Below are 27559 nucleotides of genomic sequence, written 5' to 3' on the forward strand. Positions count from 1 at the left end.
TCCAACCCGGTGCTAGCGTGTGGAAGAGGTCAAGTGTCCCTTCCCCCCCAAGTATCAGCTAAATGCTGAGTGGTGGTCGCGTAGAAAAGAAACCTGCTACTGCGAATAAACCAGCTATTTCCAGCCCTACGCGCTCCCCCCGGCGGCATAAGTCAGATGACACCGGGCCAGGGAGCGGCCAGGGAGGGAAAAGAGGAGAGGGCGTCAGGTCTGCTTGGCCAGTCAATTATCACGGCTCTGCGTGATCGGCCGTTCGAGCCTCATTAGATCACCCGCGTGTGTCGCCATCTTTGTTGTTGCTGTGGCTTGCTGTCGTGGGAGGGAGGGAGGGAGGAAGGGAAGGAGCGAAATGGCGTCTTCGCCGCCGGCTAGCTTCCGGACGGTTCGCACCGAGACGGGGCACAGTCGATCGCTTTCCGAGCTGGACGTCGGAGCTCGGAGAAACGTCGAGAAGTGTGTAAATAGGCGTCCCCAAAATCAAGGCCCGCCCCCCCCCCTCCCCCCCCTCTCATCCGGTTCCGTCCCCGCAAGCGTCATGCTAGTGCCGGAACTTCGGTGTGTATCAACGCTCGAACCAAAACAGTGTCTCTGTGTGTGTGTTTGTGTGTGTGTGTGTTATAATATATTGTCTAACTCTATCCCTCTCTCTTTCTCTCTCTCTCTCTCTCTCTCTCGCTCTCTCTCTCTCTCTCTCTCTCTCGCTCCCTAGTGTCCATCCACCGCCGGATGAGCGGGAGCCGGCGGCAGCTCGCGGCTCCGCTCGCGATAACTCCGCGGCGAGCTCGGCCCGACCGTCACCTCACCAGAGCCGGCGCGGCACGCTCGACAGCGTGGAGCTGGTCGAGCGGTACCACTTTGCGAAGAACCCAAACAGGAGCGGTTCCCATTCGCCCAGCCTGTACGAGTCGAGGCGGCGCCTGTCGAGCTTCGGCGCCCAGAAGCGCGCCTTTCTCGAGCTGATACGCAAGCAGGGCAGCCGGCTGTCGCTCGCCCGCAAGTTCTCGGAGGTGTCGAACAAGACGGACGAGCTGAGCCGCGAGCATCGGAAGCAGCAGCGGGACAGCATCCTTGCGAGGTAAGAATGGATGAGGTTACTGAGGTGCTCTAGCCCACGAACCGAGGCCCCCAAACCAGAGCTGAGGGCTCAGCTTAGCTCTGTTGAGTGAGTTGAAGCAAAGAGAAAGAGCGCTAAAGAGGGATTTGAGTATATAACTCACTCTTTTCAGTGAGTAAGCTACTCTGCTCTTTTCAGAGAGTTGAAGCGGAGTGGAAAGTGCTCACAGCAATTTGAGTATTTAACTCACTCTTTATCGATTCCACTCACTCACTCACTCTCTGTGCCAACTAACCCACACTTTGAAGATTCGTCTTCGAAAGAGAATGATCAACTTGACTCCTTTTACTACGCTTCTATGAAACAACTAACTCACACACTCAGCCAACTCACTTTTGGGACGCAACTCACTCACTCGTTTGCGATTCTACTCGAATCACCTCTTCTTGCTGAGTTCAGTCCATCCACTCGCTTGAACGCTTCAACTCATCCGCTCACTTGCCCGGGCCACGCTAAGCGAAACGTTCTCTCCTTCCGGCAGGAACCAGCTCGGGCTGGCCCTGTCCGCCCTGTACGCGAAGCTGCTGATAGTGATGGGCATCACGCTCCCGCTGACCGAGCTGGTGGCGCGCGAAGCACCGCCAAACTTCCACCAGCCCTTCTACCTCTACCTGTACGGCGTGTCGATCCTGTTCTGCAGCTTTCTGTTCGTGGCGCGCTGGCGCCGCGCCGCCCAGCTTGAGTTCCTGTCCCAGTGTCCAGGTGAGGTGGCCCGGCGTGTTGTGCACCTTCCGCGTGACGTGTCTAATACCAACCACTCCGCTCTGTGTATCCGCTACAGCAGGTGCGGACCGGTCTGGATCAGGCGGGCCGGCCCGGCCGGCCCCAACACCGCACAGTGGCTCGTTCTACCTGCGCATCGGTGCGATTGCGTTCGGCATCGGCAGCCTGGTCTACTCTGCCCTAGATTTTGGCCAGTACTTCGAGCTCGATGGTAAGTGTAGTCAGGGGCTGTGTGTATGTGTGTGAGTGCGAGGAGGAGGAGGAGGAGGAGGAGGAGGAGGAGGAGGAGGAGGAGGGGGGAAGAATTTAAAACCGATTTCACGGTTGGATGAAGCCTGCGGCGTATCATTATCGATCGAATATGATGCTGCTGTATGAAGGGGGTCGCTTACAGTTGCTTGTCGTACTTGTCTTTTCACCACCTCCAACGCCGCGCCACCATCAACACACCGAACCAATCAAAACCCCGTGCGGCGCCCACCCCTCCCGGCAGCGCACGATGGGTGTCGCAATTTCCTGGTCGCCCTGCTGCCCGCCGCCCGGATGCTGCTGTGCGTGGTCCAGATGCAGTTCATCATCGTGAGCGGGCAGGACTACGGGCTCGCCCGGCACGCGTTCGTCTCCCGCTTCGGTCTGATGCACATGCTGGCGACGAACGTGTGCGAGTGGCTGTACGTGCTGGTCGAGGAGGCGAAGCATGAAATCGTGCCCATCGACCACAGCCTGCAGCCAAACCGGACCGACCACCGGCACCACCACCAGGATGACCCAGGTACGTACCTGATGAGCCTTTACTCACACACACACACACACACACACGCACATGTAGAGAGGGTGACAACTTCAATTTCCCATCCTGTATGGAAATTTAAAACAAAAACCGCACCCACCCCGCTCCCCCTTCATTTCGTGTCCTTTTACCCTTCCCCATCCCTTCCTCCCCACACCGTCAAAAGTGTTTGTGTTTGTATGTGTGTGTGTGTGTGTGTGTGTGTGTGTGTGTGTGTGTGTGTGTGTGTGTGTGTGTGTGTGTGTGTGTGTGGGCAATAATGCAAAGCGGGAAGGCGTATCCTTCGTGTTCTGTTCGAGATTGATGACAGTCATGTTTTTGCCTCTCTCTCCCCCTCACCATCATTGCCCACCCTCCCCCCCCCCCCCCCTTTGACCACCCGTTGCACGGTCAGCACAACATCGATTGGGCTGGGCCGCAGGATCAAAGGAACCGTGCCGCAGCACGCACATCATGAGCACGCTCGTCCACAATGCCGCCCCGTTCCTCTTCCCCTGCACCATCGAGTACTCGCTGATCTGTGCGCTGACGCTGTACGAGCTGTGGCGCGCGCTGAACCGCACGCTGACGGCGACGGCGGCCGGCCCGCGCAAACCGTCCACCAGCGCGCCCGACCGCCGCACGGTGACCGGGCGGCCCGCCAACCGCCTCTCGATCGACTGCTCGAGCGCCCAGCGCGGCCTGTTCGGCGGCATCGTCACGCTCGTGCTCACGCTGATCGTGCTGATCATGTACTTCGTGCTGCGCCGGGAGCAGCATCTGCGGCACGCCGCCACGCTCGAGATCGTCGCGTACGAGATCGCGCTCTACTCGGTGACGCTCGGCGCGGTCGTCGCGGCGATGCTGCGGATGCGCGATCTGCGCGTCCTGGCGCAGCGGGGCAGCCAGCGGACGATGCCGCTCGACTGCCACCTGCTGCTGGTGACGCAGACCGGCATCTACATCTACGGCGTGTTTTCCATCATCGGCACGTACCACACGCACGGGCAGCTGCTGCACTGGGCGGTGCTGTCGGAGGTGCTGGCGCTGGCGCAAACCTCGCTCCAGACGCTGTTCGTGCTGAGCAGCTGGTGGCGCCGGTGCAAGGGCGCCCGCCAGAACCGCACCAAGCCGGGGCGGCAGATCGTGACCTTCCTGCTGGTGGCCAACCTGGCCGCCTGGATGGTCAACTCGCTGGTGAAGAGCAACGCCAGCTTCCGGCCGCTCGTGATGGGCTTTTACGGGGCGGGCGCGTGGGCCATCATCGCGCACATCTCGATGCCGCTCGCCATCTTTTACCGGTTCCACTCGACGATCTGTCTGTTCGAGATCTGGAAGAACAGCTACAAGGCCCGGTACACGGAGGGCTGATCGCTTAGGCCAGCGAGCCCGCCACCAATCAAATCACACCTCACCGTAGTGTAAACGAATAACGGGCAAGCAGTGCTACGCATATCTGACTAATAGTGCAATAAACGTGAGCCATACTACAAACTTTAAATTACTCTACATTACCCCCCCCCTCCCCCCTTTCCCCAAGCAAAGGGGGAAGTAAATCCCCGAAACAACTACTAGAAGAAAAAAAAAATCACTCCGCTCGCGCGGCCATCAATCAAATCGCGGGACGGCGCGTAATTGCTGGGCTGGCTAGAGCCGAACCCTGCGCGACGGCAAAATAAATGTCAAATCACAGCCCGAACATGGTAATCTCGGGCTTAAATGGTGTGGAGTGTATCGATAACTTCGGCCGGAGCCGCCACCCACCCCCCGGTGCGCCTCCGCTTCCCTGCGCACGCGAGCTACGCGAGAGGTCAACGCAGCGCCGGGTGCCAGGGGTCGGCAAAGTGTTGTTGATGTGCCCAAAAAAAAAAAAAAAAAAAAAAAAAGATATTGGAAATTAGGGCAATTTGAAATGCATCACAGTGTACGAACGGTGTCTTCAGGAGAACGAATAAAATTGTTTACACAGTAAATGCAGACATGGGGCAGGAACTATGGAACTACTCTGCATGGGTCCGTCTGCTTCTAAACCATAATTTACGGTGGTTGTTTCTTCCCCCCAAAGCATCGCAAAATCCAGACAGACTTTGGTTGCGTGTTCGTTTGTATTAAATGATGATACATTTCGCTTTTTTTCTTTTACCAAACCAGCTAACTATAACGGAACCAGTGGTCCGAGTCAGTCTTGAAGCAGTGTTAAAGAATTAAATGTCAAAAAAGCATTCTCGCTAGCTCGTTGTACGAACTTAGTTTGTTAGATCAATTATACGTCTAGATCAGGAATCATATTGTTTGTAATTAATTAGTTTTAAATGTTCGCTATTAAGTATTGATGCCTGAATGACAATAGATAAAATAAATAGAATTCAGTAAAATAAATAAATCAATGTCACACGAATATCGAACGTTTCTAACCAACCACCTTTAACAACTAAATACTGGCTTGAAAATCGGAATTGGACATGGTTGTTTTGGATGACGTTTTCATTTCAAAGTGAACAGAAGTATTTGAGTATATTGCTGATGTTTAATAAAATCTCCAAACACGATTAACAGCACTCGAGTGCTTGAGATAATGCTCAAAAAATCTATGGAAATTCGTGTGTCAATGTGTGATACGGCGATTATTTTAGAAAGAATAGCCCATAACCCAGCCCTAACTGTGCCGTCGCCAAACAACTTTTTCGATATGTGATTGTTATATTAATTATTAAAAGATGTATTTAATTTACCACGCAGATATGAAATCCAATAAAGATAGACAAGAGAGCCAAGTAAGAGAGATAAATTCCGGATTTTCTTTTAGGGATGGAGCGTTTACCTACGAAATCCATTTTCCGCAGCGCGTTAACTCACTATTGAAGTCATTTTGTTTTCTTTTGATAATGATGTGTCAAGCTTTACGTTCAGCCTTACAGTCGCTGCCACCAAATTTTGGCTCTAAGGCATCAATTTTTGACAGTGCGCATCAATTTTTGACTCTAACGCACCTATTTTTGTCTGTTAGTCATCAATTTTTGACTCTTGTAGGAATAATGACAATTTTACAAGGTATTTAAGCAGATTTTTAACAATTGTTATTCCACAACTCATAAAAAATACAAAAACTGTGTAAATTGATTATTTCTTGAGAAAAAATAATGAAATTTTAGAATTTCTGAAAGCTTTAGAAAGTTTACAGCTGAAAATACGTGCCAATTTTTTTCACTCCATTGAAACTGCCAAAATTGGCAAAACAATTGTTTTATTTTAAATTGTATCAATAAAATTATTCACTATTTAACTTAATTTTAATCATTTCAGAACACACACTTTCAGAAATTACATAAAATTTTGTAAATAAAGCGATTGACTCACAGTCAAAATCTGGTGCCTTCGAGACAAAAATTGATGCGCTCTGTCAAAAATTGATGCCTTCGAGGCAAAAATTTATGCGCTCTGTCAAAAATTGATGCCTTCGAGGCAAAAATCGTGAAACGCTTTCAAAAATTGGTGCCTTCGAGACAAAAATAAGTGAGTTAGAGAAGAGTTTTCAGTTCGCTGAGAAGAAGTTTTCTGTTCGCTTAAGCCAAATTTCCTTTGAAACCCATAACAACAGTGAACGATGCATTAAAAACTCAATTGTTGGAAAGTGAAAGAGTTTTATTCTTGAGCTACCAAATATTTGCTATAAAAATAGTAGAAAATTATAAGCTCAAAATGGCAATATTTGCAAAATTCAAAATAAAATGAGTCAACACAATAAGTTCAAGTTTCACTCCAAATAACCTTTTTTTGTTTGCAGTTCCTGCAGGGTTTCGTCAAAATAGGTTTGCCGACCCCTGCCCTAGAACGAACAAGGCAAGGCGTCACGGCAGCAAAACAAAAAAAAAACTCCGACAAGAAAAAGGCGAAAACAGAAAACAAACCATTAAAAACCAGGTCGAACTGGTGGCGACGGTGTATGCCTCGGTCGGCAGAGGAGGGAGGCTGTGCTGGGGGAGCCTTCGGGGCCGGAGTAATCGTGGTGGTAAAGGTAATCGTTAATTAGTTGTGAGTACCTGCGCCGTACGCGTCGCACTGATTTGCTGTCAACCTGGCTTTCGCTGGCGGGGGACGGGGAGCGGACGCGATTGATCGAAAAAGCTACCGAACCACAGAGCAGAAACAAAGAGAGAGAGAGAGAGGGCTCCGCGGGTTTATCGCGCAGTTCTTCGGGCCGCGCATAATCCAATTCGGACAGTTTAATAGCGCATGGTTCAGGATGGGCGGGGGGGGGGGGGGGGGAGGACGGGGTCCGATAGCTTCAGGAGCCGGTCAATAAAACGGTAACGTACAAGGCGTTTTTGCTCTCGCGGCAGCCGGAGCAGCAGCAGTGGGTAGCTTAAAGTATTTCGCGATTGCCTGCCCATTGCGCCCTCGAGGGGATTTGCGCCGCGATAAGCGCCGCGCACCGGTTTCCGAAGTTCCGATTGTGTGTGTGTGTGTGTGCGAGCGGTGCGATCTTGAAGTCTTCGAAGTATCGGTCTCTTGCAGCCTTCCTTGCTGAACAAGCCCTTCCTGAGCCCCACCACCGCTACTCTGTGCGACCTGCAGCAGAGCTCGACACACACGCACTTGCTCGCACCGCCCGATACCAGTCTGTCCAATCCAAACCCCCTTGCCCTAGGGACACAACAAGGCATTGATTGATAATGGATTATTGGTTTATGGGCGCTCAGGGCAATCGGGGCGCCGAACGACCACCACTCGCGGACGTCATTCGGCCAGACGTCATCGGCAGTCCGTCTGGAGCGCCATCGCCCCAACTCGCTCGATCCAGCAGGGTCCTACGGCGCTCCGCGTCCTATACGCCACCAGGCACAACAGACACCGCGTCACGTGAGGCGGCGAGGCCTGCAATGACATCCAGCGCACAGCTGCACTAGAATGGGCAAGCTGGCGAACCAGTTTGCTCTCCGACTCCGGCAGTCCTCGTGACCCGACGCTGCGCGACTCACCCAAACCTGGATGAACTTGAACTTTGAACGACAGGCGTCTACACTCCCCCCTGAAGGCCCCCTGCCTTTTCCCTGCCAGTGCAACTTCCAGCTCCGTAACCGTAAGAACCTTCGGGGGTTTTCCTTCTTTTCTCTGCGTTCTTGTTTTTTTTTTGCTGTCTGACACCGAGAGACACAAAAGCAAAAACGCACGATCATAATGTCACGCCAGATTGCAGCATGGGGGGGGCAAGACCCGAGGGTGCCTGGGAGGGCATTGGAGATCATCGAGATATTTGCCGTGCCTATTCGCACTTTGGCAGCCTACCAGGGCTTGCCCCACCTCTTTTCCATCTCTGTCTCTCTTTCTCTTTCTTTTGGCTCTGCGGAGCTCACTGAGGCAAGATCTCGCTCACATCACAGACTCCCAAGATGTGGTAGTACACTGCTTACTCCGCTGTTGGATTTTAGAGCAGCAGAGGGGAGCCTATCTCAGTCTGTGTGGCTCGGTGTCTGACGTCTTGTTCGCCGAGTAGTTTTCGCTTCTTTGCTTCTTCTATTTATCTCACTATCCAACACCCCACCTGGAACTTGGGTGTCTTTGGGAGCCTCTCCCCTGCTCTACACGATACACGGGATCGGAACTTCCTCCCTCCTTCAGTTTGTGTCGCACTGGACGCGTGTCACACGGTGTCTCCTCGCGCCGTGAATTCAACTCCACCACTTTGTGTCTGTGTGTCTATGTGTATGTGTGTGTGTGTACGTTTGCATCTCTAGTGTCTGAAGGGTACAAAGGGGTAGAGGAGAGGAGGGGGAGGGGACTGGACAAAGGCGGACGTCCGCATGTCGCACGCGCTCGGTTGATGACGTTGCCGCACCGTTGTCGCCCGAACTCCAGTAGCTTATTACCTCCCAAGCGGGCCTTTACACGCCTCGCAGCTCGCGTCATCTTGCAAGGCTCTTCTTCCCCCGGTCCCGGGACACCCCTTGCCCCGTCCCTCCCTATCAAGTTCGCAAACCACAAGCCACGAAGCCTGCCGTGCTAGATAACGCTTAATAAGGACGCGTCGGAGGAGGGCGCTTTGCTTCAATTAGCTAAATTGATTGACTTCCTCACGGTGTGAGAAGCCCTGATTGAAACCCCAGTCCGGCAGACAGATAGCGCGGCTACACCCACCTTGTGCGGTCTGTCAGTGCGTGCTCGTGTGTGTGTGTGAGGGAAGGTGTACTCTCGCGCGCCGTTATCTGTGTTACACCACCGGTTGTGTCTCCACGCATCAGTTCTTGCTAGATAAAAGCGGTGACAAGTTCTTGGCCGCGAGCAGGTTAACACGCGCGCGTGTGCCCGCGCGTCCATAAACCACGGTTGCGAAGGTGCGTACCGCAGGCTCCAGAAGTGGTAGCGGTACCGAGGGTGCTTAACAAAACCACAGGTCAAACCGCCGGCGAGCTCAACTCAACATCCCCCAAGCTTCCCCAAATCCAACTACAACCAACAATGTCCAGCAGCGCCAGCCCGGGCGGCAGTGCGGGCAAGCTGCTCAAGAAGAACTCCGTCTCCTTCAGGTAGGTAAACAAAAGGGATGGAAGGGGAATACATCTGGGATGAGAGGAGGGGTAGAGATCATCGTTCGGCATTAGAGTGCGTTAAGACACCAAATAGCGATAACACACACCGCGAACCCTCTCATGCGTTCGGCACACCCTGTCTGATCTGATAGGCTCTGGATATAGCCTACTTCAACTACCTATCAAACCATCGCTGAATTCTGCCTCTCACACACACACACACACCGAGGTACGTGCACTTGCAGGCTTTTTATTTGTGTCGGACTCTTATCGGAACAGAATTGCATTCCGATTACGTCGTCAATTGTGGGGGCCAGTACGCTTTTTTTCTTGTTTTCAGTTTCTAAGATTTCATCAGCCGCTAGTGTATGCGAAGATGTAAACAGCGCGAGAGAGAACCCGCACCCGTTTGCACGAGCAGACAAAACCGGACACGTTAATCTCTCGGGTGACTGTGTTTGTGTGTGTGTGTGTGTGTGTTTTTTTGCGACCCCAAAACCGTGCCCTCCCCCATTTTATGGCCGTGCTCAGTGACGGGTGACTTCTTCAAGTGGTTAACTGTGTGCAAAAGGGGGGGGGGGGGGGTGCGAGCTGTACTAGCAAATAAAAGTGAGATTAATCAATTACACCATGATTTCTTGCGATTGCTAGAGAATGTGCGCGGACCGTCCCCTTGTTGCCTCTTGTCGGCGCCCAATCAAGTCTAGGAGGTTCGAGCGCTTAATTACGAATATAATTGGTCATATTATTATTACCTAAGCGAGTGACTCGTGGAGCCGTCTCGTGTTTACAGTCTCGTGGTGCAGCCGTCAAGATCGCTTTGCGGGGTGCTCTGTCATTCTGGAACTCCGTCCGTCATACAGCGCTTCGCATCCAGTACCAAAATAAGACATGCCTCTCGGTGGCTACTTGAATGGTCTATTGTAGAGACGCGCGGACTGCCACAATATCGGACGAGGGTTCGATTCTTATCGAAGACCACCGTGATTACTCACTCTGTACCACGAAATAGGGTTTTTTCGGGTACGTGTGTATGGTGCTGTATTAGAAGATGATAGTCTAGGAAGTTTTCTATGTCTGTTTAGAGATGTCCGCATGTCCGTCGCACATAGCTGCATTATACCAAAAAAAAAGAACGTGCATGTGTGAAAGCGATTACGATTTCACGAGTCTGTGAGTGTGTCTACAAAATTGAAACTACCGCTGGTTATAGAGATATTGCAGTAACATAAGATTCGTTGCAGAACTCAACGTTTTCCAACCTTTTCCTTCTTGACTTCGCATCCGAGCTTCGGCTGGTGGGCAAATAGAAATACATTGCTGAGCTTTTTAGCACTCATTTGCGTATAGTATGCGTACAATGCGCCATCAAACATTAGTGCTATTCAAACGTAGCTGTCCTACTAATGATTGTACGTGTAGTAGGTTTTATTGCATCTTTCAGTCATTGCAGCTATATAGGGCTCGGAAGCATCAATACATCAATAGATTTATAACAGCTGCTTAGTTGCATTACAATAGCACTTACAAAAGCTCTATAGTTTCATTTACAGAGGCAAAAACTTATGCCTACGCGGCAAACATTGTCATTAAACATTAAACCTTAGAGACAATAATAGGTGCGTCGGTGACTCAATTATGCAGCAACGATTACTTTTTGGACGATAATATACAATACAAATGCCAAAAAACTGATGTTATTGTTCTTGTGTAGGATAAATAAACAAAAATCAGAATTGTTATAGATCTATTATATATTCTACATCGATACATTGAAGAATTTAAATTGTATCCTATGCTCAATTGTATGAAACTGCTTAAGATGAATAAGCAGCACTCTAAGCGAGCATTATTAGCAGAATATACTGCAGCAAATGCTCGCCAACAGGAGGGTTTTCAGCTAAACAGTTTATCGCAGTAAAAAAAAACACAAATTACGGCAAAATGAAGCGCCAATTATAAGTGACCGACAATTCTTATTAAAATTAGCACCGACAGGAAGGTAAATAAACGCTTAGGAGTGATGAGTGGCTCAGGGGGGAAGGGTGAATAATTAGGAACAATTGTTTGGGGAATTGTTTTGCTATTGTTTTCCGGTTCTAAAGCAAAGCCGTTGAAGCTGTCGAGCTTGGAGAGTTTGAGTTTAAGAAGGTGATAACAGCAAAGTGAACCGAGAATGCCATAAAAGCTTAGTAAGCGTAGTGACGAGGATACGTTCGTCGCTTAAACGCTCACACAATGACGACAGCTCAAACTCAAACCAAAGCTACCATTTATTCTCCTTCCCAAAAACAAAAGAGACCCTTGCGGCCAGAGAAAAACAATCACATTCTCCTGCATCTTTATCATCTCCTTCCGCCACCCCCTTCCCCAGCACGAAGCAGGTCCACCTCGGCGTCCCGTGTGCATTGAAGTCTCCAGGCCTGTCAGCAGCGCGTGGTTCGGTAGCGATCCCACCAAAGTTATGCATTGCGGGAGAGTGCAATTGCACAGACATTGATGACATTTAAGGACTGTCACGCCGCCCGCCCCGTTGCAGCGCGTTCGGTTTGGTTTGTTTGTTTTTTTTTTCCTCTCTCTCTCTTCAACCGCACGAAATAATAACTAGAACAAAACTGAACGGGGCACATAAATCGCAGTCGCGGGTCGCTAATTGTCTAACACATGCTGGGGCGCGAAGCGGGGCGGAAAATCGGTCTGGTGGAAGCATGTGGGTTTTCGCGCGAGGGGGGGGGGGGGGAGGGCAGGTCGGGAGACGGTGCACGGACCACGGGGTAGTTCACCTCCGTATAAAAGACCGTGTGAGTGCGATACGCGCACTTAGTTGCGCGTCGCAGGGCGCATTTTGCACATCATCAAACCACCAACCCTACCCCCTACCCCCCTCTTCCCCGCCTCAACCGTGCCAGCTACACCACTGCACCACTCAACAAACACCTACGACAGAGGGTGACAACCGTGCCCTCTCCCTCTCCCTCTGTTTGTATATCGCCCATTAACCGGTCGCTCACCGGCAAAACTCCGTCTGCGTGTGGTGCACATCGAGCGGCAGTGAGCAGCACAAAATTGCGATTGCGTCTCCGTGTGTGTGTATGTGTGTGTGTGAGAAAGAGAGCGATAAAGAACAAGAGAGCAAGAGAGAGAGAGAGAGAGAGAGAGAGAGAGAGAGAGTGGGAGAGAGATCGAGTGATAATAATTGTGCACACGCACGCGTGTACGCACGCCCGCACTGGCACGTGCTGTCGAGGAGATCCGTTCTAACGCGTTTAGCGCGCACGCCAGACCTTAGTGAATCATGGTCACGGTGGCTGACAGGCAGTGACTGGTAGACGTAGTGGAGCTGTTTCGAGCGCCGTGTGTGTGTGTGTGTGTGTCTGTGTCCGTGTGCCGTTTATAAAGGGCAGTACAAAGTAGCAACCAGCACCGTCCCTTCACCGCCATGATCGTTGGCGAGCTGCCGGTAGATAGTGCGTTCGCGCGACCACTGGTGCGGCCGAGTGTGAAGCTGGGAAGGGAGCGGGCACCGATCGCCCAGAGGTAACTACCTAATCCGCCGCAGTACAGCACGATCACGATGCGCCCGCCATTGCCATTGCAGTCCTGCACCAGCAGCAGGCGACGAACCCTCCGCCGGAAATTTAATTAAAAGCAGCTACACTAGAATAAAAAAAAAAGTCGAAAAAACGGTGTCACTCACCGCGAGCGTGAACGGCCGGGCCCTGCCAAACCCCCCCCTACACACACACAATTTGCATCGAACGCGTGCTAACGAGCCGTCTGCCATTTTGCACACTTGTTTGCCAAACTGATTGGTGACCACTTTGTTCCACCTTCTTCCTGCCCGCGGGAGCTATCTTGGGTATCGCGCGGGATGCCAATCTGTGGCGCTGCCCTATCGATCGGGCACTCGGGGTATTCTGCTTCTTTTTTTTTCTTCTTCTTCTTTCTTTAGTCACAGAAGCACCCACGGGCTCCCCCTTGGTTCTGATAAGGGCCCTGCGATTCGATTGTTTTGTGAGGGAGGGGAGGGGACCGGCAAGAAGGGATACCGTACCAAGTGGTTCAGTTGTTGTTGAACACGGTCGACACGCGGACGTGCTGCCGGTTTCGTGCGCTTTTTGGCAGGTCTCGTGCTGCCGCCCATCTTGCGAGCGACGAAACATACGCGACAGGCGACGAAACCCCCCCCCCCCCCCCCCCCCGAGCACCGAAACGATTCATCAAACAGCTTGGTGACGGGTAAAAGCGCGGCTACACGGCCCACTCGGTGAGTGAAAGAGGGTGGATAGGTGGGACGGGAACTGGACTTGACCACTTTCACCCCGGTCGGAGGTTCTCGCGTCTTCTGGGAGGTTCTGAACCGCGCTATTGCGCAACTTGCGCGTATCGCGGGACCAACGTTTCCAGTAGCCCAAACGCGCACTACCGTGCGCCAGCAAAACGGCAGCAGTCGCACCGAGATAACGCAATCGATTTCCGAGTCAATCAGTCGCATTTCGCAAATAATAACATCAATCAGACAGGGGGGGGGGGGGGATGGGAGATTGAGGACTGAGCGATATGGGTGGCCGGGAACGTAGGCACTCAGGTGACACCCGGGCACGGCATCGGTCACGTTTTGTACAGTGGTCGCCGTCGGGAGCTAATCAAACCTCATCGAACGATTGCGGCGGACGGCTGCTGGCCCGCTAATCTACCCACTTTCAAATTTCGATTAATCGGTTCTCCCCCCCCCCCTCCCAAACTGCCTTCCTTTCTTTCCCCTACCTTCCAGCGAACAGTTGGAAAGTGAGCTAGCGTCGCTCGGTGGCGGCGGCATTGGCTCGACCGTTGACGAGGGCGAGCCCGACGACGCACACCAAGGGGACGATGCGCATCCGGCACTAGCGAGGGACAACAGCGCACCGTACCTGGCAGTGCCGCGCGGGCACGACCACGACCCGGACAGTGGGCTGCAGCTGCTGGCCCCGAAAACGGGCGGCTCGATACTGAGCAGCGGGAAGACCGGGATGCCGGCCAAGTACAACCATCACCATCACGGCGGCTCGGCCACGATGCTCGACCAAATCCCGGAGGATGGGCTGGAATCGCGACGAAACGGTGGCGGCGGAGGTGAGCACTACACATCGGGACGGCGCTCGTCGTCGGTGGCGCACGACGGCCACGGCAATGGGCACGCGAAACCGTCGCTGATGGCCGCCATACGCCGCGGGTCGCTGGCGTGGCTGCCGGGCCGGCGGCACCACAACCACAACGACCTCGAGTCGAACATGGGCAGCAAGGTGTCGCTCAGCCAGCTGCCCCCGTCGAGCGGTCCGCTCAGCGAGCAGGCGTTGGAGTCGCGTCGCAAGAACCGACGCTTTGGCGAGTAAGTAACCCAGAGTGCCAACAGCAGTCGGGTAGCGCAATTGGTCACCGCAGTAACCTCATCCTTGCACTCACTCACACTCACAGCGATGCGCTCAGTACGGCTCTGTCGGCGCTGTACGCGAAGATTGTCGTCATCCTGGGCATTGCGCTGCCCGTCACCGAGATCCTTTCCTCCCAGATACCGGCCAACGTGTACCAAGGGTTCTACCTGTTTCTCTACACCGTCAGCATCGTGTTCGTGATCTTCGTGTACGCCTCCACCATGCGGCGGCGCGCGGTGCTCACGCTAATCAAGAGCTATCGTAAGTAGTTGCTGGACCTTTTTCGTTTCTTGTATGTCAGCGAAACCAATTCACCGGTGATGTGCGTACCGAAGCAGAGTTGAGTGATTGCATTAGCTCTTTCGAGCGTTACACTCACAATGAGTGATTGAACACTCCGAAACGAGCAGCAGCTCAAGTGCAGTGAGTTAAATCGTTCGAGAGTTTGAGATCGCACTGTCGAAAGTAAATCGCTCCGCTGTGATCATGCTTTAAAAAAGTAAATTTCGTTGAGTGTTGAGCTACTCTTTGAGCTAACTAGTAACTCAATTTAACTATACACAACTCTCGAAAGAGCTATTTAACGGTTAATTAAGTCATTTAATTATGATGGCGAGTGAAACAACTCTTTTTAAGGATGAATCTCGATCAGAGATTTTGTTGGCTGAGCTGCAACTCCCGCATGAGGTAAATAACTTTTCAAGGAATTAAATCTCAATGAGTGATTGACATGAGTAGCAACTCACTCACAATAAATTGAGTAATTTTTTATTCAAATAACTCTTTAAAGAGTTTGAGCTCGATTTCACTCTCTGCTCTGAGTGGTGCACTCACTCACTGAGTTTCAAAATAACTCTTCTAAGAGCTCCAGCACAATGAGTGGTTTAATTATTTTACGTTGAATGTTTTGTGAGTCAGCCTGATTTCATGACACTATTCGAGTGCGTCCGAGATGCAACTCACCAATGCAACCTAGCTCAGTCACTCTGCATGAACACACGCACTACTAACGCTTCTCCGCCTCCCAACAGATGAAAAAACGAACAGCAGCAGCGGGTCGGTGAAGAAGCGCATACCGCACTTTGGCAGCTTCTATCTGCGCGTCGGTGCGATCGCGTTCGGCATCGGCACGATGGTTTACTCCGGGCTCGAGTTCGGCCAGTACTTCGAGCTGAACGCGTCGCCCGGCTGCTCCAGCATCTTCATCGCGCTAACGCCGGCCGCCCGGATGCTGCTCTCGCTCGTCCAGATGCAGTTCATCTTTCTCAACACGTCCGACCTGGACATGGCCCGGCACAAGGTGTTCGCGCGGTTCGGCCTGATGCACATGGTCGCGACCAACCTGTGCGAGTGGCTGTACGTGCTGGTGGAGGAGACGAAGCACGAGATCCACCATCTCGCCCACACCGCCCATCATCACAAAGGTGAGCGTGAGTTGACACAGGTAACACATCAACAGCTCGCTAACATCCCACCGATACCGATTGCAGACGCGGGTGGGTTCGACACTCACGCCGCACTCAGTACGGCCACGCCCGCACCGATCACCACCACCTCCACCACGACCGAGGGCGCCGGCTCGTCCGAGGAGCTGCTGCTCGACGCGCTCAACCACACGCTCGTGCGCCGAGCGACCGGCGCCGACGCCGAGTACGTCGAGTGCCAGCGAACCAACATCATGGGGTCGCTCGTGCAGAACGTGTCGCCGTTCCTGTTCCCCTGCACGATCGAGTACTCGCTGATCTGTGCCGTCATACTGTACGAGATGTGGAAGAAGGTGAAAACGATCGCCGAGATCGACCGGACGCGCCGCAGCTCGATCAAGGTGCAGACCGGGGCCGGCTCCAAGAGCGCGCACCACTTCTCGGTCGACTGTTCCCGGGCGCACCGGGGCATGTTCGGCGGCATACTGCTGACCGTGCTGACGATCATCTGCCTGATCATGTACTTCGTGCTGTACGACGAGCCGGGCTACGAGTACTTCGCGATCCAGGAGGTCACGATCGCGGAAACGCTCATGTACGCGCTGACCGCGGTTGCGGTGGTGGTCGCGATGCTCAAGATGCGCGACCTCAAGTACCAGCGCAAGAAGAACGACCATCACAGCGGGTCGATCAGCCTCGACTGTACGCTGCTGGTGCTCGCCCAAACCGGCGTGTACGTGTACGGCATGTTCAGCATCGTCGGCAGCTACTTCTCGATGCGGCAGGGCGTGCCGGGGGCGCGCGAGGGCCTCGTGGCGGAGCTGTTCAGCCTGATACAGACCTCCATCCAGACGCTCTTCATACTGAACGCGGTGTGGCGCAAGTGCCGCGGTGCGCAGCAGAACCGCACCAAACCGGGGCGCGAGATTGTGACGTTCCTGCTGGTCGCCAACATGGCGATGTGGTTCATCAACACGCTGATCAAGGGGCGGGCCAGCTTCCGGCCCTCGCATCTGGACTTTTTCGGCACCTGGGCCTGGACGGTGATTACGCACGTGTCGATGCCGCTCGCCATCTTTTACCGCTTCCACTCGACGATCTGCCTGTTCGAGGTGTGGAAGTCGACGTACAAGGTGAAGATTAACGACCATCACTAGCGGTCACTGGAATGAGAGAGAGAGAGAGTGAGAGAAAGCGAGAGAGAGAGAGAGAGAAAGAGAGAGAAAACAAAGAGGAATACAGAGTAAGAGAGCAATAAATCTAGAGATAAGGAAAACCAGAGAGAGAGAGAAATAGTAAGAGAAAAGAACGAGATAGTAAGAGAGAAAGAGCGAGAATCAGAAGAACAGAAAGAAAGATAGAGAAAGTAAAAGAAAGAGAAAGAAAACAGAGAGAAGAGATACCAAGAGAGAAAGAGATAGGGAGGAGATAGAGATAGGAGAGATAATACAAAGAGAGTAATAAAGGATGAAAGAGAAAGATATACGGAGAAAGATACAGAAGGAGATAAATAACAAAATATAGAAAGAGAGAGAGAGAGAGAGAGAGAGAGAGAGAGAGAGAGGACAAAAAAGACAGAAAGAGAGTAAAAGAGGGATCACAATAGAGAAAGAGAGAAAGAGAAAGTGTGAGAGAGAGAGAGAGAGAAAGAGAGATAAAGAGAGAGAAGGAGAGAGACGATAAAACAAGAGAAAGATAAAGAAAGAGATCGAAAAGGATAAAGAAAAAAGAGAGAAAAAGGAAACGAGAGAGAGAGATAAAGAGAGAGTGAGGGATATTGAGAGAGAGAGATGAAATAGAGAGATATAGAGAGAGAATGAGAGAGGAAAAAAAGAGAACTTAAGAAAAAGAGATAAAGAGATAAAGAGCAAAAGAGAGAGCTAGAGGAAGGCTGTGGCTCAGCTACAGCTCTGTAGATACGGAATGGAAGCAACTCAGAGAGAGGATCTCTATTGCAACAGCCTGCTCTTCCTCCCGCCATGTGAAGCCCCCTACAAACACGTGGTGGGCGCACGTGACTTACAAAACCACTTTAGATTGTAATGCCATCTCCGAAAACGTACTTCCGCACCGCCAACACAGGTGCACGCTGGATCGTAGACGTGCCTTTTAGTGCCTAAACAGTTTGCTAGTAGGGTAGGGTAGGGTAGGGTGCAATGCCTTCATCAATCGCCATTGCCGCCAGCCGTCACACCGGGCAGCGAGAAAGGTCCTGCTGCGCGCGCACGTGTTAATCTTCCACTAAAATATTCAAAATAAGCAGTATTAGGCTCGAAGGACAGACTTTGCGAGCCGCTCGTCGGTAGTGTGACGCTTTTGTTTTGTTTTTTTTTTCTTTTCTTTTCCTCCTTCGTTTTTTTTTGTTATTTTACGATAGCGAACCCCGGATAGCCGCTCATCCGCAGCGGCAGCGAAGGTTGCTGGCTAGATGTGTATGTGTATTTTTTTTTTTCGATAATAAAGATGCTTTCGTTAAACGACTCACGGCGACGACTTGTTGAGCCCGCACTTTGCCACTCGTTTGCTTGTTGTTTTGGTTCACCCAAGCGGTGGAAAACAAACCCCTATGCGCTGATTTATCGGTTTCTTCCGTTCCTGCACTCGTCCGGTCCTTCGCGGCCCATTTCTCCGATCGGCAGATGAGCGATAAAAGTCTCGAGACGAGACGTGATGGGCCCCGGGGTGGGTGTGCGCTGCCCGTACAAGTACGCTTGCATCCGGTTTCTGTAACCAAGGAGGGTTCGGGGGGGGGGGGGGGGGGGGGGGTAGGGCATAAACACATCTGTGTTATCGCTTGCCAGAAATCTGTTCCGACCTCATTAACCCATAAATATCGGATCACTTGTTTTTTTTTTGTTGTTGTTGCTCCTCCGCCCACACTAAGATCCCGAGCGTAGGCAAAAGGGGGTTGGTGCGGATGGGGAGGAAGGAGGGGTACTCAAACGCTGAGATACGATGCTGAGATGCTGAGACAGCGCGACGGTTTGTTGTGCCCCGTTCGTCATGCCGCGCAAATGACTTAATTTCTTTACCAACTGGCGATGGCCATCGCTTCGCTTCACGCTCCCTCCCTTGCTTTAATCTCGTTGTCACTCGGCTAAACCGCAGTCGACTCGGAGCGGAACGCGCCCAAAACCCGCGTTTCAGTCGCGACGAAACCGCCCACCGCACCGGCAGTGTGGAACGATGAGCCGCAACCGACGCAGCACCAGCAGCACGTCCGGCGATTCCGGCAAGGATCCACAGCTGACCTTCGACCAGCGGCTGCAGGCGAACGCGCGCGAACGCTACCGAACACACAGGTGAGGCGAGCGGGTGGTTTGGAGTGTTGTTGTTACATTATATAAAACAAAAAAAAAACGGTCCAACTGTTTGCTAATCGATGCCACAAGCTTAGATCAGTTCAAGCAGCGGAAGACACTTTGCTTAGACAAGTATCAGTATTTGTTTTGGATATGCAGATCCTTCCTTCAGGTACCTGCACCTGTTGCCTGCAATCGGAACCATAACCCACTTCTAAAAAGCCGCCCCCTTTTATTTCTTCCCACCAACCAGTGTCAACTCCGCGTTCAACAATTTGCGCCTGCTGATACCGACGGAACCGCCCGACCGGAAGCTGTCCAAGATCGAGACGCTCCGGCTGGCGAAGAGCTACATCTCGCACCTGATCGCCGTGCTCGTGACCGGCAACAGCCAGCGGCCCTGTGCCAGCACCAACCAGCGCCCCCAGCCGACGGTGGGCGAGCAGGACGGTACGGGCGCCCATCCACCACCCACCTACTATCGCCAATCAATCTGCACGTTTTGCGTGACGCTCGACAAGTACTGAAGGAAGCGTCGTTTCGTTTCGTTGGTTGCAAAGTGTTTGTTCGGTTATTCGACAAGTGCATAACAAGTGTAATTTTTTTTTTCTTTCCTAACTTTATTACTAGTTAGCTTAGCTTTAAGCCAAAACCAAAACGAACGCACACATGCACACACATTGCAATAGTATTGTAATGGTTATATACGTAAAATCCTGCTCCACGACGTGCCAAGTCATTTAATGCTTAATCGTGACCAAAGTGTAAATTTCAGTATTGTGTGGCTGGGGCGCGGTTCACGCGCGTGTTACTGTGTGAAATAAAATCTACAGCTCCTTAGCTCAATAGTTTTAAAGTACACAGAAGAAGAAAACACTGTCTCTCCTTCCTTCCCGCTTTGTTTCAGTGTAGCGTAGACATTTGCTGGGGTAAACTTAAAATGTGACAAATTAAAAAATAATATTCCAGCATGCAGTGGAAAAAAAAAAAGTTGTTCATTGGCCACTCTCGGCCTTATTCTCACACAAGGTACAGGTGCAGTAAAGACAATTGCTCTTAGCCTAGGATAATTGTTAAATAGTGCGCAGGTTGTTTGCTTATTTGCTACGTGCGGTTAGCCGCACTTCCCTCTCCTGCTCTTTCTGGAGAGTCGATTCGTCCTTAATTAAAAGCTGCAAAAACACACACATTCACACACAAACGCGCTGCAAAACATTTGGAATACGCGGCTCCTCTCTCTCTCTCTCTCTCTCTCTGTCTCTCAGTTCGTCACGCTGCCACTGCCGAGCGACTTCATTAGCTGGTAGCACTGCTGCAGCCGCTTCTTGTCGCCGATCTTTTCGAGCGTTTTGGCGGCCTCCTCCAGCATGCCGGCCCGCTCGCCCGGCGACGACAGGCAGGGCGCGGGCAGATGCTTGCAGGCGACGTACAGGGCGGCGGCCCGCTCCCGCCCACCGGCCAGCTGGGCCGACCGGTCCTTGCCGCAGATGAGCGACGAGCGGGAGTTGCGCTGGCGCAGGCTGCGGTCCAGCAGCTGCTGGGTCGGACCGGGCGCCGCACCCGCCATCAGCCGGCAGACCGCCTCGTACAGAAACACGCGCGACTGGGCATTCTTGTGGTGGGCATGTGGGGAAGGAAGCGAAAAGGGTGATTAAAAATGCAATTCAACATTTGCTGTCGAGCAACACTTACCGGGAATTTGCTCGTCACCATGCGGAGCAGGTTCAGGTCGGCCTGGAAGGCGGCCAAAATTTGCCCCGGCACCGTTTGGTGCAGCTGCTGGTTGTAGCGCATATCCTTTTCGATCTCCCAGAGGGCCGTTCGGGCTTCCAGGAGCCAGTCGCAGGCGAGCAGTTGCGATAGCTGTTGGAAGAAACATTCGCGGAGAGAGAAGGAAGCGTTTAGTATGATTTGTTTTGCTTGTTTTGAATTTCTTTAACTGTCAAAAACGAAAGTGCGTTCAAATTATAATAATAAAAACAATCAAAACAATAAAAATAATAACCAAATAGTTACCAAATTATAATAATAATAATAATAACAATAATAATAATAATAATTTACTCGAACACGATCGAGTGTCTGCCGGACTTCCACGATGGTAATGTCCGCTCGGGTTAGAAGCTGACGCCTTCGGGTTGCATTGCAGAAGTACTGCACCTGTTGCCAACACGGTAAGTGCAATGCAACTACAATGCACCCGAAGGTGGGACCGGGGGATGAGTTTTCACTCAGCCAGGAATTGGACAGAAAAGAAAAATTTTCTACCCGAGGGTAATACGCATGTAGGACTTACAAGATAACCTGATGTTTAAGCTAGTCAAATGTTGCTCTGTTATTTACCTTATCAACTACTTACAACAAATTATCAACTAACTGTCATTTTGAATGTAATTTAGAATAGGTACGATTGTTATGTCAATGTAAAGAAATTAAACCGTTGCTTCCGGGGAACATTTTGGTGCTTGGTTAACAATCGCTATCGATATTCTCTGTTATTTCTTGGCTTTGTAACTGTAACACGCAATTGACCAATGATGTTTCCATCTCAGCCTCACGTACTCAGTTGTGATAATCAGGGGTGATACTCAAAACGATGACCAATACATGCTTCACGACATTTTTGCGACCCACGCTTTGTCAGTCACTATGTCATGACCTTTTTTTTACTGCGATCAGTTGAGAAAAATGTCACTGACATAGTCATGACAAATTCTGGTTGAAACAAAATCATGTCAGCGTTAGACTAATGTGATGATCAGAGGTGAGGCTTAAAACAGTTGCGATCATCACATGATTGGTGACATTTTGTGTAACCAACTCTTGCTCGGTCACTTGGTCGCGACATTTTCTGTCGATGATCATCACGATAGTCATGGGAGATAAGCGGTGCGTGCGCAGGACCACTGTCCTAAGCAGCAAATTGAACATGTTTTTTCGTTGTGTTTGACCCGACCGACAATTAAAGCAGACAGAGCGAGAAAGAATGCTCATGGGACCACACGCCAAGAAAATTACAAGAATGTCGTGATTATCATCGAAAGAAAATGTCGTGACCAAGTGAGTGACCAAGTGTTGGTGGATCAATCACAGGCTTGGTGAGATTTTGTTTAGCACCCAACCTCATCTCTGATCATGTCACGTCGCGTTCGGAATGTCATGGTATTGCTACTAACTGCCCCCGATGCGACAGAAATAAAATATAAACTAGCAAAGCAACCTGCACAAATCTGACTATTTAAAAAAAAAACAAAACAAAAAACAACACATCCAAACACACAACAAATACTAATCACTTACCAACTTCAGCCGGCTCGGCGTCTTGCAGATGTTGCCGGTAAGACTGTCCTCGAGGAAGCGGCTGCTTGCATTACAGTGGCCAAAGATCGTCTCAAAGCTCGATTCCGTCTTGGTGCTGCAATCGAGCCAAACACAAAACCCATTAGCGAGAGAGAGAGAGAGAGAGAGAGAGATGAAGCAAAAGGGAAACACCTACATCAAGCCGCGCTTGGCGTGGAACGCGAGCAGCAGCGCGCGGGCAAGCGGATCCTCCAGCTGCTGCATGGCGGCCGGCAGCGTTTCCACCTGGCCGTACAGGGCCTCGGCCAGCTCGTCCTCGCCCAGCAGCCAGAAGCCGGCGACGCGCAGCAGATTGCACCACCAGTGGGCCAGCTCGTCGAAGCAGCAGTCGGTGCCGTGCACGCTGCACCCATCGAACGGGACCGGCTTCTCCAGCCCGAACGTGTCCTGCAGCAGCTCGGTAAAGTGCAGTATGTCGCCGCTAACGCCGCTGCCGGTTGCGGTCAGATCGGCCGCCTCGCTCGACTTGCTGCCATGATGGTGGTCCTCCTTCGTCTCCTTGCCCGTGAGCGGTCCCGGCCCGGCCGCACTGCCCTTGCCGGGCGAACCGGGCCCGCTGCCCGGGTCGCGCACCGTCCGCTCGTGCCCGGACCCGACCAGCAGCTGGAGCGCCTGCTGCAGCAGGTTCAGCCGGTACTCGCGCATCACGTACTCGATCGGGTCGGCACTGTTGCAGAGCGTGGTGAAGAGTGCGGTCGAGCCGTCCATCCGCTCGCCGTACCGGAACCGGCTGGTGGTGAGAAAGCGGAACCCGTACGGCGTGAACAGCCAGCGGAACCGTCGGCTCGTGTGGTCGCTGGCCAGCTGCTTCGCCTGGGCGAGATAGTACCGGCAGTAGTACTGCAGCAGCCGGGGGTAACTCCGCTTCACGCGCAGCGCCGCCAGCAGATAGATCTCGATCGTATCGTCCACCGAAATGACGGACGCAGCCGTTTCCGCCATGTTGACCGCGCACAGGCTCATCATCAGCCCGTTCGCGTCCGTCCGGTTGGTGACGAGGTGCAGCTGGTTCAGCCGGTGGTAGAGCAGGGCCAGCTCGCGCGCCGAGTGCAGCGCGTGCATCCGGTCGCCCTCCGGCTTGAACAGGCCGCCGGTGCGGCGCGACAGCCACCGCCCAATGTACAGCCGGTGGAAGAACATGCGCACAAACTGCCAGGCGGTGGCCGACACGCGCTGCACGCGCGTCGACGGCAGCGACAGCCCGAACGACTGCAGGCACAGCTTCGCCTCGCGGTACGATGCGTCCGCATTGCCGCGCCGGAACTCCACGTCCGACTGGCGCTTGTGCTTCCAGTAGTCGGTGGAGGCGCGGGACCGGGGCAGCAGCACCGGGTCGCCGTACACCAGCATGCGCACGAGACAGAAGGCGAGAAACATCAGATTGACGAGCGCGACCAGCAGCATCGAGGAGAGCCGCGACCAGAAGTACGGCTCCTCCACCGCCAGTATGCGGCGGGTCGTGCCCAGCTCCTCCGGTGCGTCCGGACGCCCGCCCGCCAGCGACAGCAGGCTGCCGAACGGGTTCACCACCAGCACCGCGAGCATGAACATGCAGATCGTGAGCCGCGCGTTCGAGGACATGCCGCCCAGCCCGGACAGCATCTCGTCGTCCAGCAGGTCGTCGCCACCGTTCGACGAGAGCGAACCGGACCCCGGGAAGGGCGACCCCAGCATCGAGCTGTCCGAGTGGGCCGGCGACGAGGACGGGTTCGATTCGTCGCTGCGCGGGGGCGTGATCGGCCCGATCATCAGGTCGTCCACCATGTGGTGAGGATGGTGGTGCTGCTGCTGCTGCTGCTGCCCGACGAGCAGATCCTTCAGCGAGTGTTTCTGGTCGGCCAGCCGCATCTTGTACGTCATGTTTTCCTGCTTCAGCTGGTTGTTCTGCTTCTGCAGGTGCCGGATGTGGTCGATCGCTTTGCGCAGGATGGCCGATTTGTTCAGCTTCGCGTCCACCCCGACCACGATGTTCTTCAGCTCGACGATGCAGCTGTTGATGGAGGTGCGGTACCGGCGCTCGATCGCGTTGTGTGCCGACCGCTTCACCTCCTTTACCTTCGGCACGCCGGCCGGCTGGAGGCGGGTCAACTGCACCTTCGGCTGCCCGTCGGCCGACTGCTGGGAGGGTGCTGCCGCCGCCGCCGCCGCCGCTGTCACTTGGGTCGGTGCGTCCAGCACGACCGGTATGCCGGCGGCCAGGATCGGGCCGCTCAGCGTGTTGACGAGCGTGTGCAGGTTCGGGCTGGTCTTCACCGTGACCGTGCTGGGGACGGGCGCGGTGCTCGCGATCGAGTGCACGTTCGCGTTCGCGTAGATGACGGGCGTGTTGGCGGGCAGGAAGACGGACTGCTTGTCCACCGTCTGCAGCGTGAAGACCTGCTGCATGAGCGGCTGCCCGCCTGCGACCAGATTCTGGACGCGCACGTTCGCAATGCCGGGCAGCAGGTTGGCCGTTTGCTGCTGCTGCTGCTGCTGCTGGGGCGGTGCAGGAGCAGGGGCTATCTTCTTCTGGTAGGTTTGTGTGACCGGGGTGCGTGCGTTCTGCAGCAGTAGTGCGGTTTGGGTGGTGGAGGTGGTGGTGGGGGTGGTAGCCACTGCCTGACCCGCCATCGTTGGGCGGCTCGGGGCCAGAATGACCGAGCGAGTGCCCGCCACGAGATGGCTGGCCGGCTGCAGATGCAACTGCTGTCCGTGATCGTGCGGCTGAGGGGCTAGCGTGGGCAGTGACGTGGCGGCAGGAGTGGGTTGGAGCTGGGGAGCACAGAGCAGCACCTGCTTTTCCTCCTGCTTCGGCGACTGCAACGGGGTCGATGACTTGGGGATCGGCTGGAAAAGCGTGTCCGATGGGGAGGATGGCGGTACGGCCGATGGCTCCTTCTGCCCGACACATTCCTCCTTTATCGTGACGCCCGCTCCGCTCGGCGAGGGGATCGCCATGGAGGCTGAGGAGGAGGAGCCGGAGGCGGCGGCAGCGGCGGCGGACGTATCGCCAATTGTCCCTTCCCAGCTCAGCGTGGACAGGAAGTCTTCGCCCATCATGTTCAGCAGCTTTTCCTCGTTCATTTGATCTGAAAGGGATGATGCAACGTTGCGGGAATGGGTGAGCGATGCGAAAGCTGGAGAAAACGGTTGTAGAAAAAAAAAACAAGCACTTACACATTTCCGCAATGTCCACGATGTCGCTCATATCGTTCATGTCCGCGATGTCCAGCTCGTCCTCCTTGAAGCCCGTGTTCGGGAAAAACAATCCCGGCTGGTGGAACGGATCGTTCCACCCTCGGTCCTGCTCCATTTTGTCGGACTTTTCTGTTTTGTCTTCTCGCTTTACGTTTGTTTTATTTAAAAAAAAACTCACAGTTGTCACCCCGTTGAACAACACCAAAGGGAAATGCGGCAAAACTTTCCACTCACTGTCGTCAGGAAAGAAAAACCAAACACCAAAGCAACGACGACGTCGTGTATGCGCGTATGTTGACGATCTGATGCAAACACATCAGATCATGCCGTCTCGACCAATCAGAGGCCGCCGTTTAGCATCGTATGATGTTCACCAAACTCCCCCCTGTGACGTCACACACGGGCTACAGTGCAGGGTGGCGGTAGGGGCCGCAGCGCATATTGCCGTACTTTTTGCACTTTTGCTCCAACGGTGCTCTGTTTTGGGTTGAAACGATGGCCGCAACGATGGTTGATCGATGTGGGTCGATTTTTGATTGAAAGTGGTTGAAAAAAACGGGTTTTATTCACCAAGTTTTGATGCGTCGTAACACCGAGCGGGAATTCGTGCTGCAATGTGCAAGGGCACGTCGTTGTGTTTTGTGCTTTTTTCAGTGCGTATTTTGATTTGTCGTCCTTTGACATTTTCAAGGAGGGTGCGTAAATTTGAAGCCGGAAAAACGCGTTTATAGTGTCGCGTTTGGGAGTTTTCTTAACGGATAAACGGGGGACTTTTAGAAACAGTTGCTTAAAACACGTTACAAATACAATTGTTCGAGTTTCTTTACGACTACATGACTTATATTTCTAACTCTTTCCATCGCATCCAGCCGAAATTCGTCATGAATGGCCAACACTGTTCTGCCGCTTTGTGTGACAAGGTTGGAGTTGGAAAAATTTAAATAATTTGAATTTAAAGCGTTGCAAAGCAGTTGCCGAAGCTGAAGTATTGAATAAAAAAGAAACAGTACATTTAAAAAAACGTATGCAAGAGTATTTAAGCTTTAATAGTAGGACATGATTATTATTATAAGGTTCCTAGAAATATAGTCTTGTTCCAACTAGCATCCTTTACACAGCCTCTCTCTCTCTCTCTCTCTCTCTCTCTCTCTCTCTCTCTCTCTCTCTCTCTCTCTCTCTCTCGCGAGGATGGTGCCGTCAACTAATACACTGCTTCTCAGATGGTCTGAGTTTCCGGCAAGCAGGTACTTCGTCTTCGTCCCATTGATTCTCAATTCAATTCTTGCTTCTTCGCGTTTAAGTCGGATGTACGACTCACACTCCTTCGCTGTTGTCCTGCCGATGATGTCGATGTAACCTGCGAAGCCAAGAAATGGTACCAAGAGGATCGTACCAAGGATGTCGTTGTTTAGCCCCACGCCTCGAATGACACCCAATTTCTACTCCTCCGGCAGTTCCTCCTGTTCCCAGATTTTCACGATCAGCTGATTCTTCTCGACGGTACGCCTCTCCGGTCCCATCTTGAAGAGTTCGGATGCTGCTGTTACTGCTGTGCTGCTGATGTGGTGGTCTTCGAAGTGGCACTTCCACGCTTCGATCACCTTCCGCTCGTCTGTCAGGAGATTTCCTTGAGCGTCCCGGCACATTGCGGTTTTAGGAGCAAACACGCTCCGTGACTCCTTCAATCTCCTGTAGCATTAGCGGATGTCCCACGACGGGGAAAGCTGCTCCATCAGCTGTTCATCTGACTCT

At 52.8% G+C, this 27559-nt stretch overlaps 4 protein-coding genes across 6 annotated transcripts; 3 read left to right on the top strand and 1 right to left on the bottom strand.

The window, feature by feature from the left end:
* The first annotated feature begins 407 nt into the window (after positions 1-407).
* On the top strand, positions 408-4107 carry LOC11175813 (proton channel OtopLc). Of its 2 annotated transcripts, none has more exons than XM_061655177.1 (6): positions 408-555; positions 710-1075; positions 1596-1816; positions 1899-2048; positions 2331-2609; positions 3022-4107. In XM_061655177.1, the coding sequence occupies exons 1-6, from the start codon at positions 536-538 to the stop codon at positions 3975-3977; spliced, it is 1992 nt and encodes a 663-aa protein (XP_061511161.1). In that variant the 5' UTR covers positions 408-535; the 3' UTR covers positions 3978-4107. The 2 variants fall into 2 exon arrangements, with proteins under 2 accessions (XP_061511161.1, XP_061511152.1); XM_061655168.1 differs by having other exon boundaries at positions 410-555; positions 1896-2048.
* A 4766-nt stretch (positions 4108-8873) lies between these two features.
* Positions 8874-17188, top strand: LOC1272197 (proton channel OtopLc). 2 transcript variants are annotated; one of them, XM_061655134.1, is made up of 5 exons: positions 8874-9130; positions 13908-14501; positions 14588-14805; positions 15576-15968; positions 16035-17188. In XM_061655134.1, exons 1-5 carry the CDS (start codon positions 9063-9065, stop codon positions 17123-17125), a joined length of 2364 nt encoding a protein of 787 aa, XP_061511118.1. In that variant the 5' UTR covers positions 8874-9062; the 3' UTR covers positions 17126-17188. The 2 variants fall into 2 exon arrangements, with proteins under 2 accessions (XP_061511118.1, XP_061511110.1); XM_061655126.1 differs by lacking the exon at positions 8874-9130 and adding an exon at positions 11979-12670.
* A 1841-nt stretch (positions 17189-19029) lies between these two features.
* LOC11175595 (basic helix-loop-helix transcription factor scleraxis) lies at positions 19030-20086 on the top strand. Its single transcript, XM_003436860.2, has 2 exons — positions 19030-19270; positions 19524-20086. Exons 1-2 carry the CDS (start codon positions 19155-19157, stop codon positions 19795-19797), a joined length of 390 nt encoding a protein of 129 aa, XP_003436908.1. The 5' UTR covers positions 19030-19154; the 3' UTR covers positions 19798-20086.
* On the bottom strand, positions 19870-26489 carry LOC1272195 (sterol regulatory element-binding protein 1). The gene is made up of 5 exons (XM_311076.6): positions 25787-26489; positions 22767-25698; positions 22571-22685; positions 20963-21133; positions 19870-20882 (listed from the first exon to the last, which is right to left on the bottom strand). Exons 1-5 carry the CDS (start codon positions 25920-25922, stop codon positions 20532-20534), a joined length of 3705 nt encoding a protein of 1234 aa, XP_311076.6. The 5' UTR covers positions 25923-26489; the 3' UTR covers positions 19870-20531.
* Positions 26490-27559: the final 1070 nt, after the last annotated feature.

Source organism: Anopheles gambiae, chromosome X (genome assembly GCF_943734735.2).
Source record: "Anopheles gambiae chromosome X, idAnoGambNW_F1_1, whole genome shotgun sequence".
NCBI classification, from domain to species: Eukaryota; Metazoa; Arthropoda; class Insecta; order Diptera; family Culicidae; genus Anopheles; species Anopheles gambiae.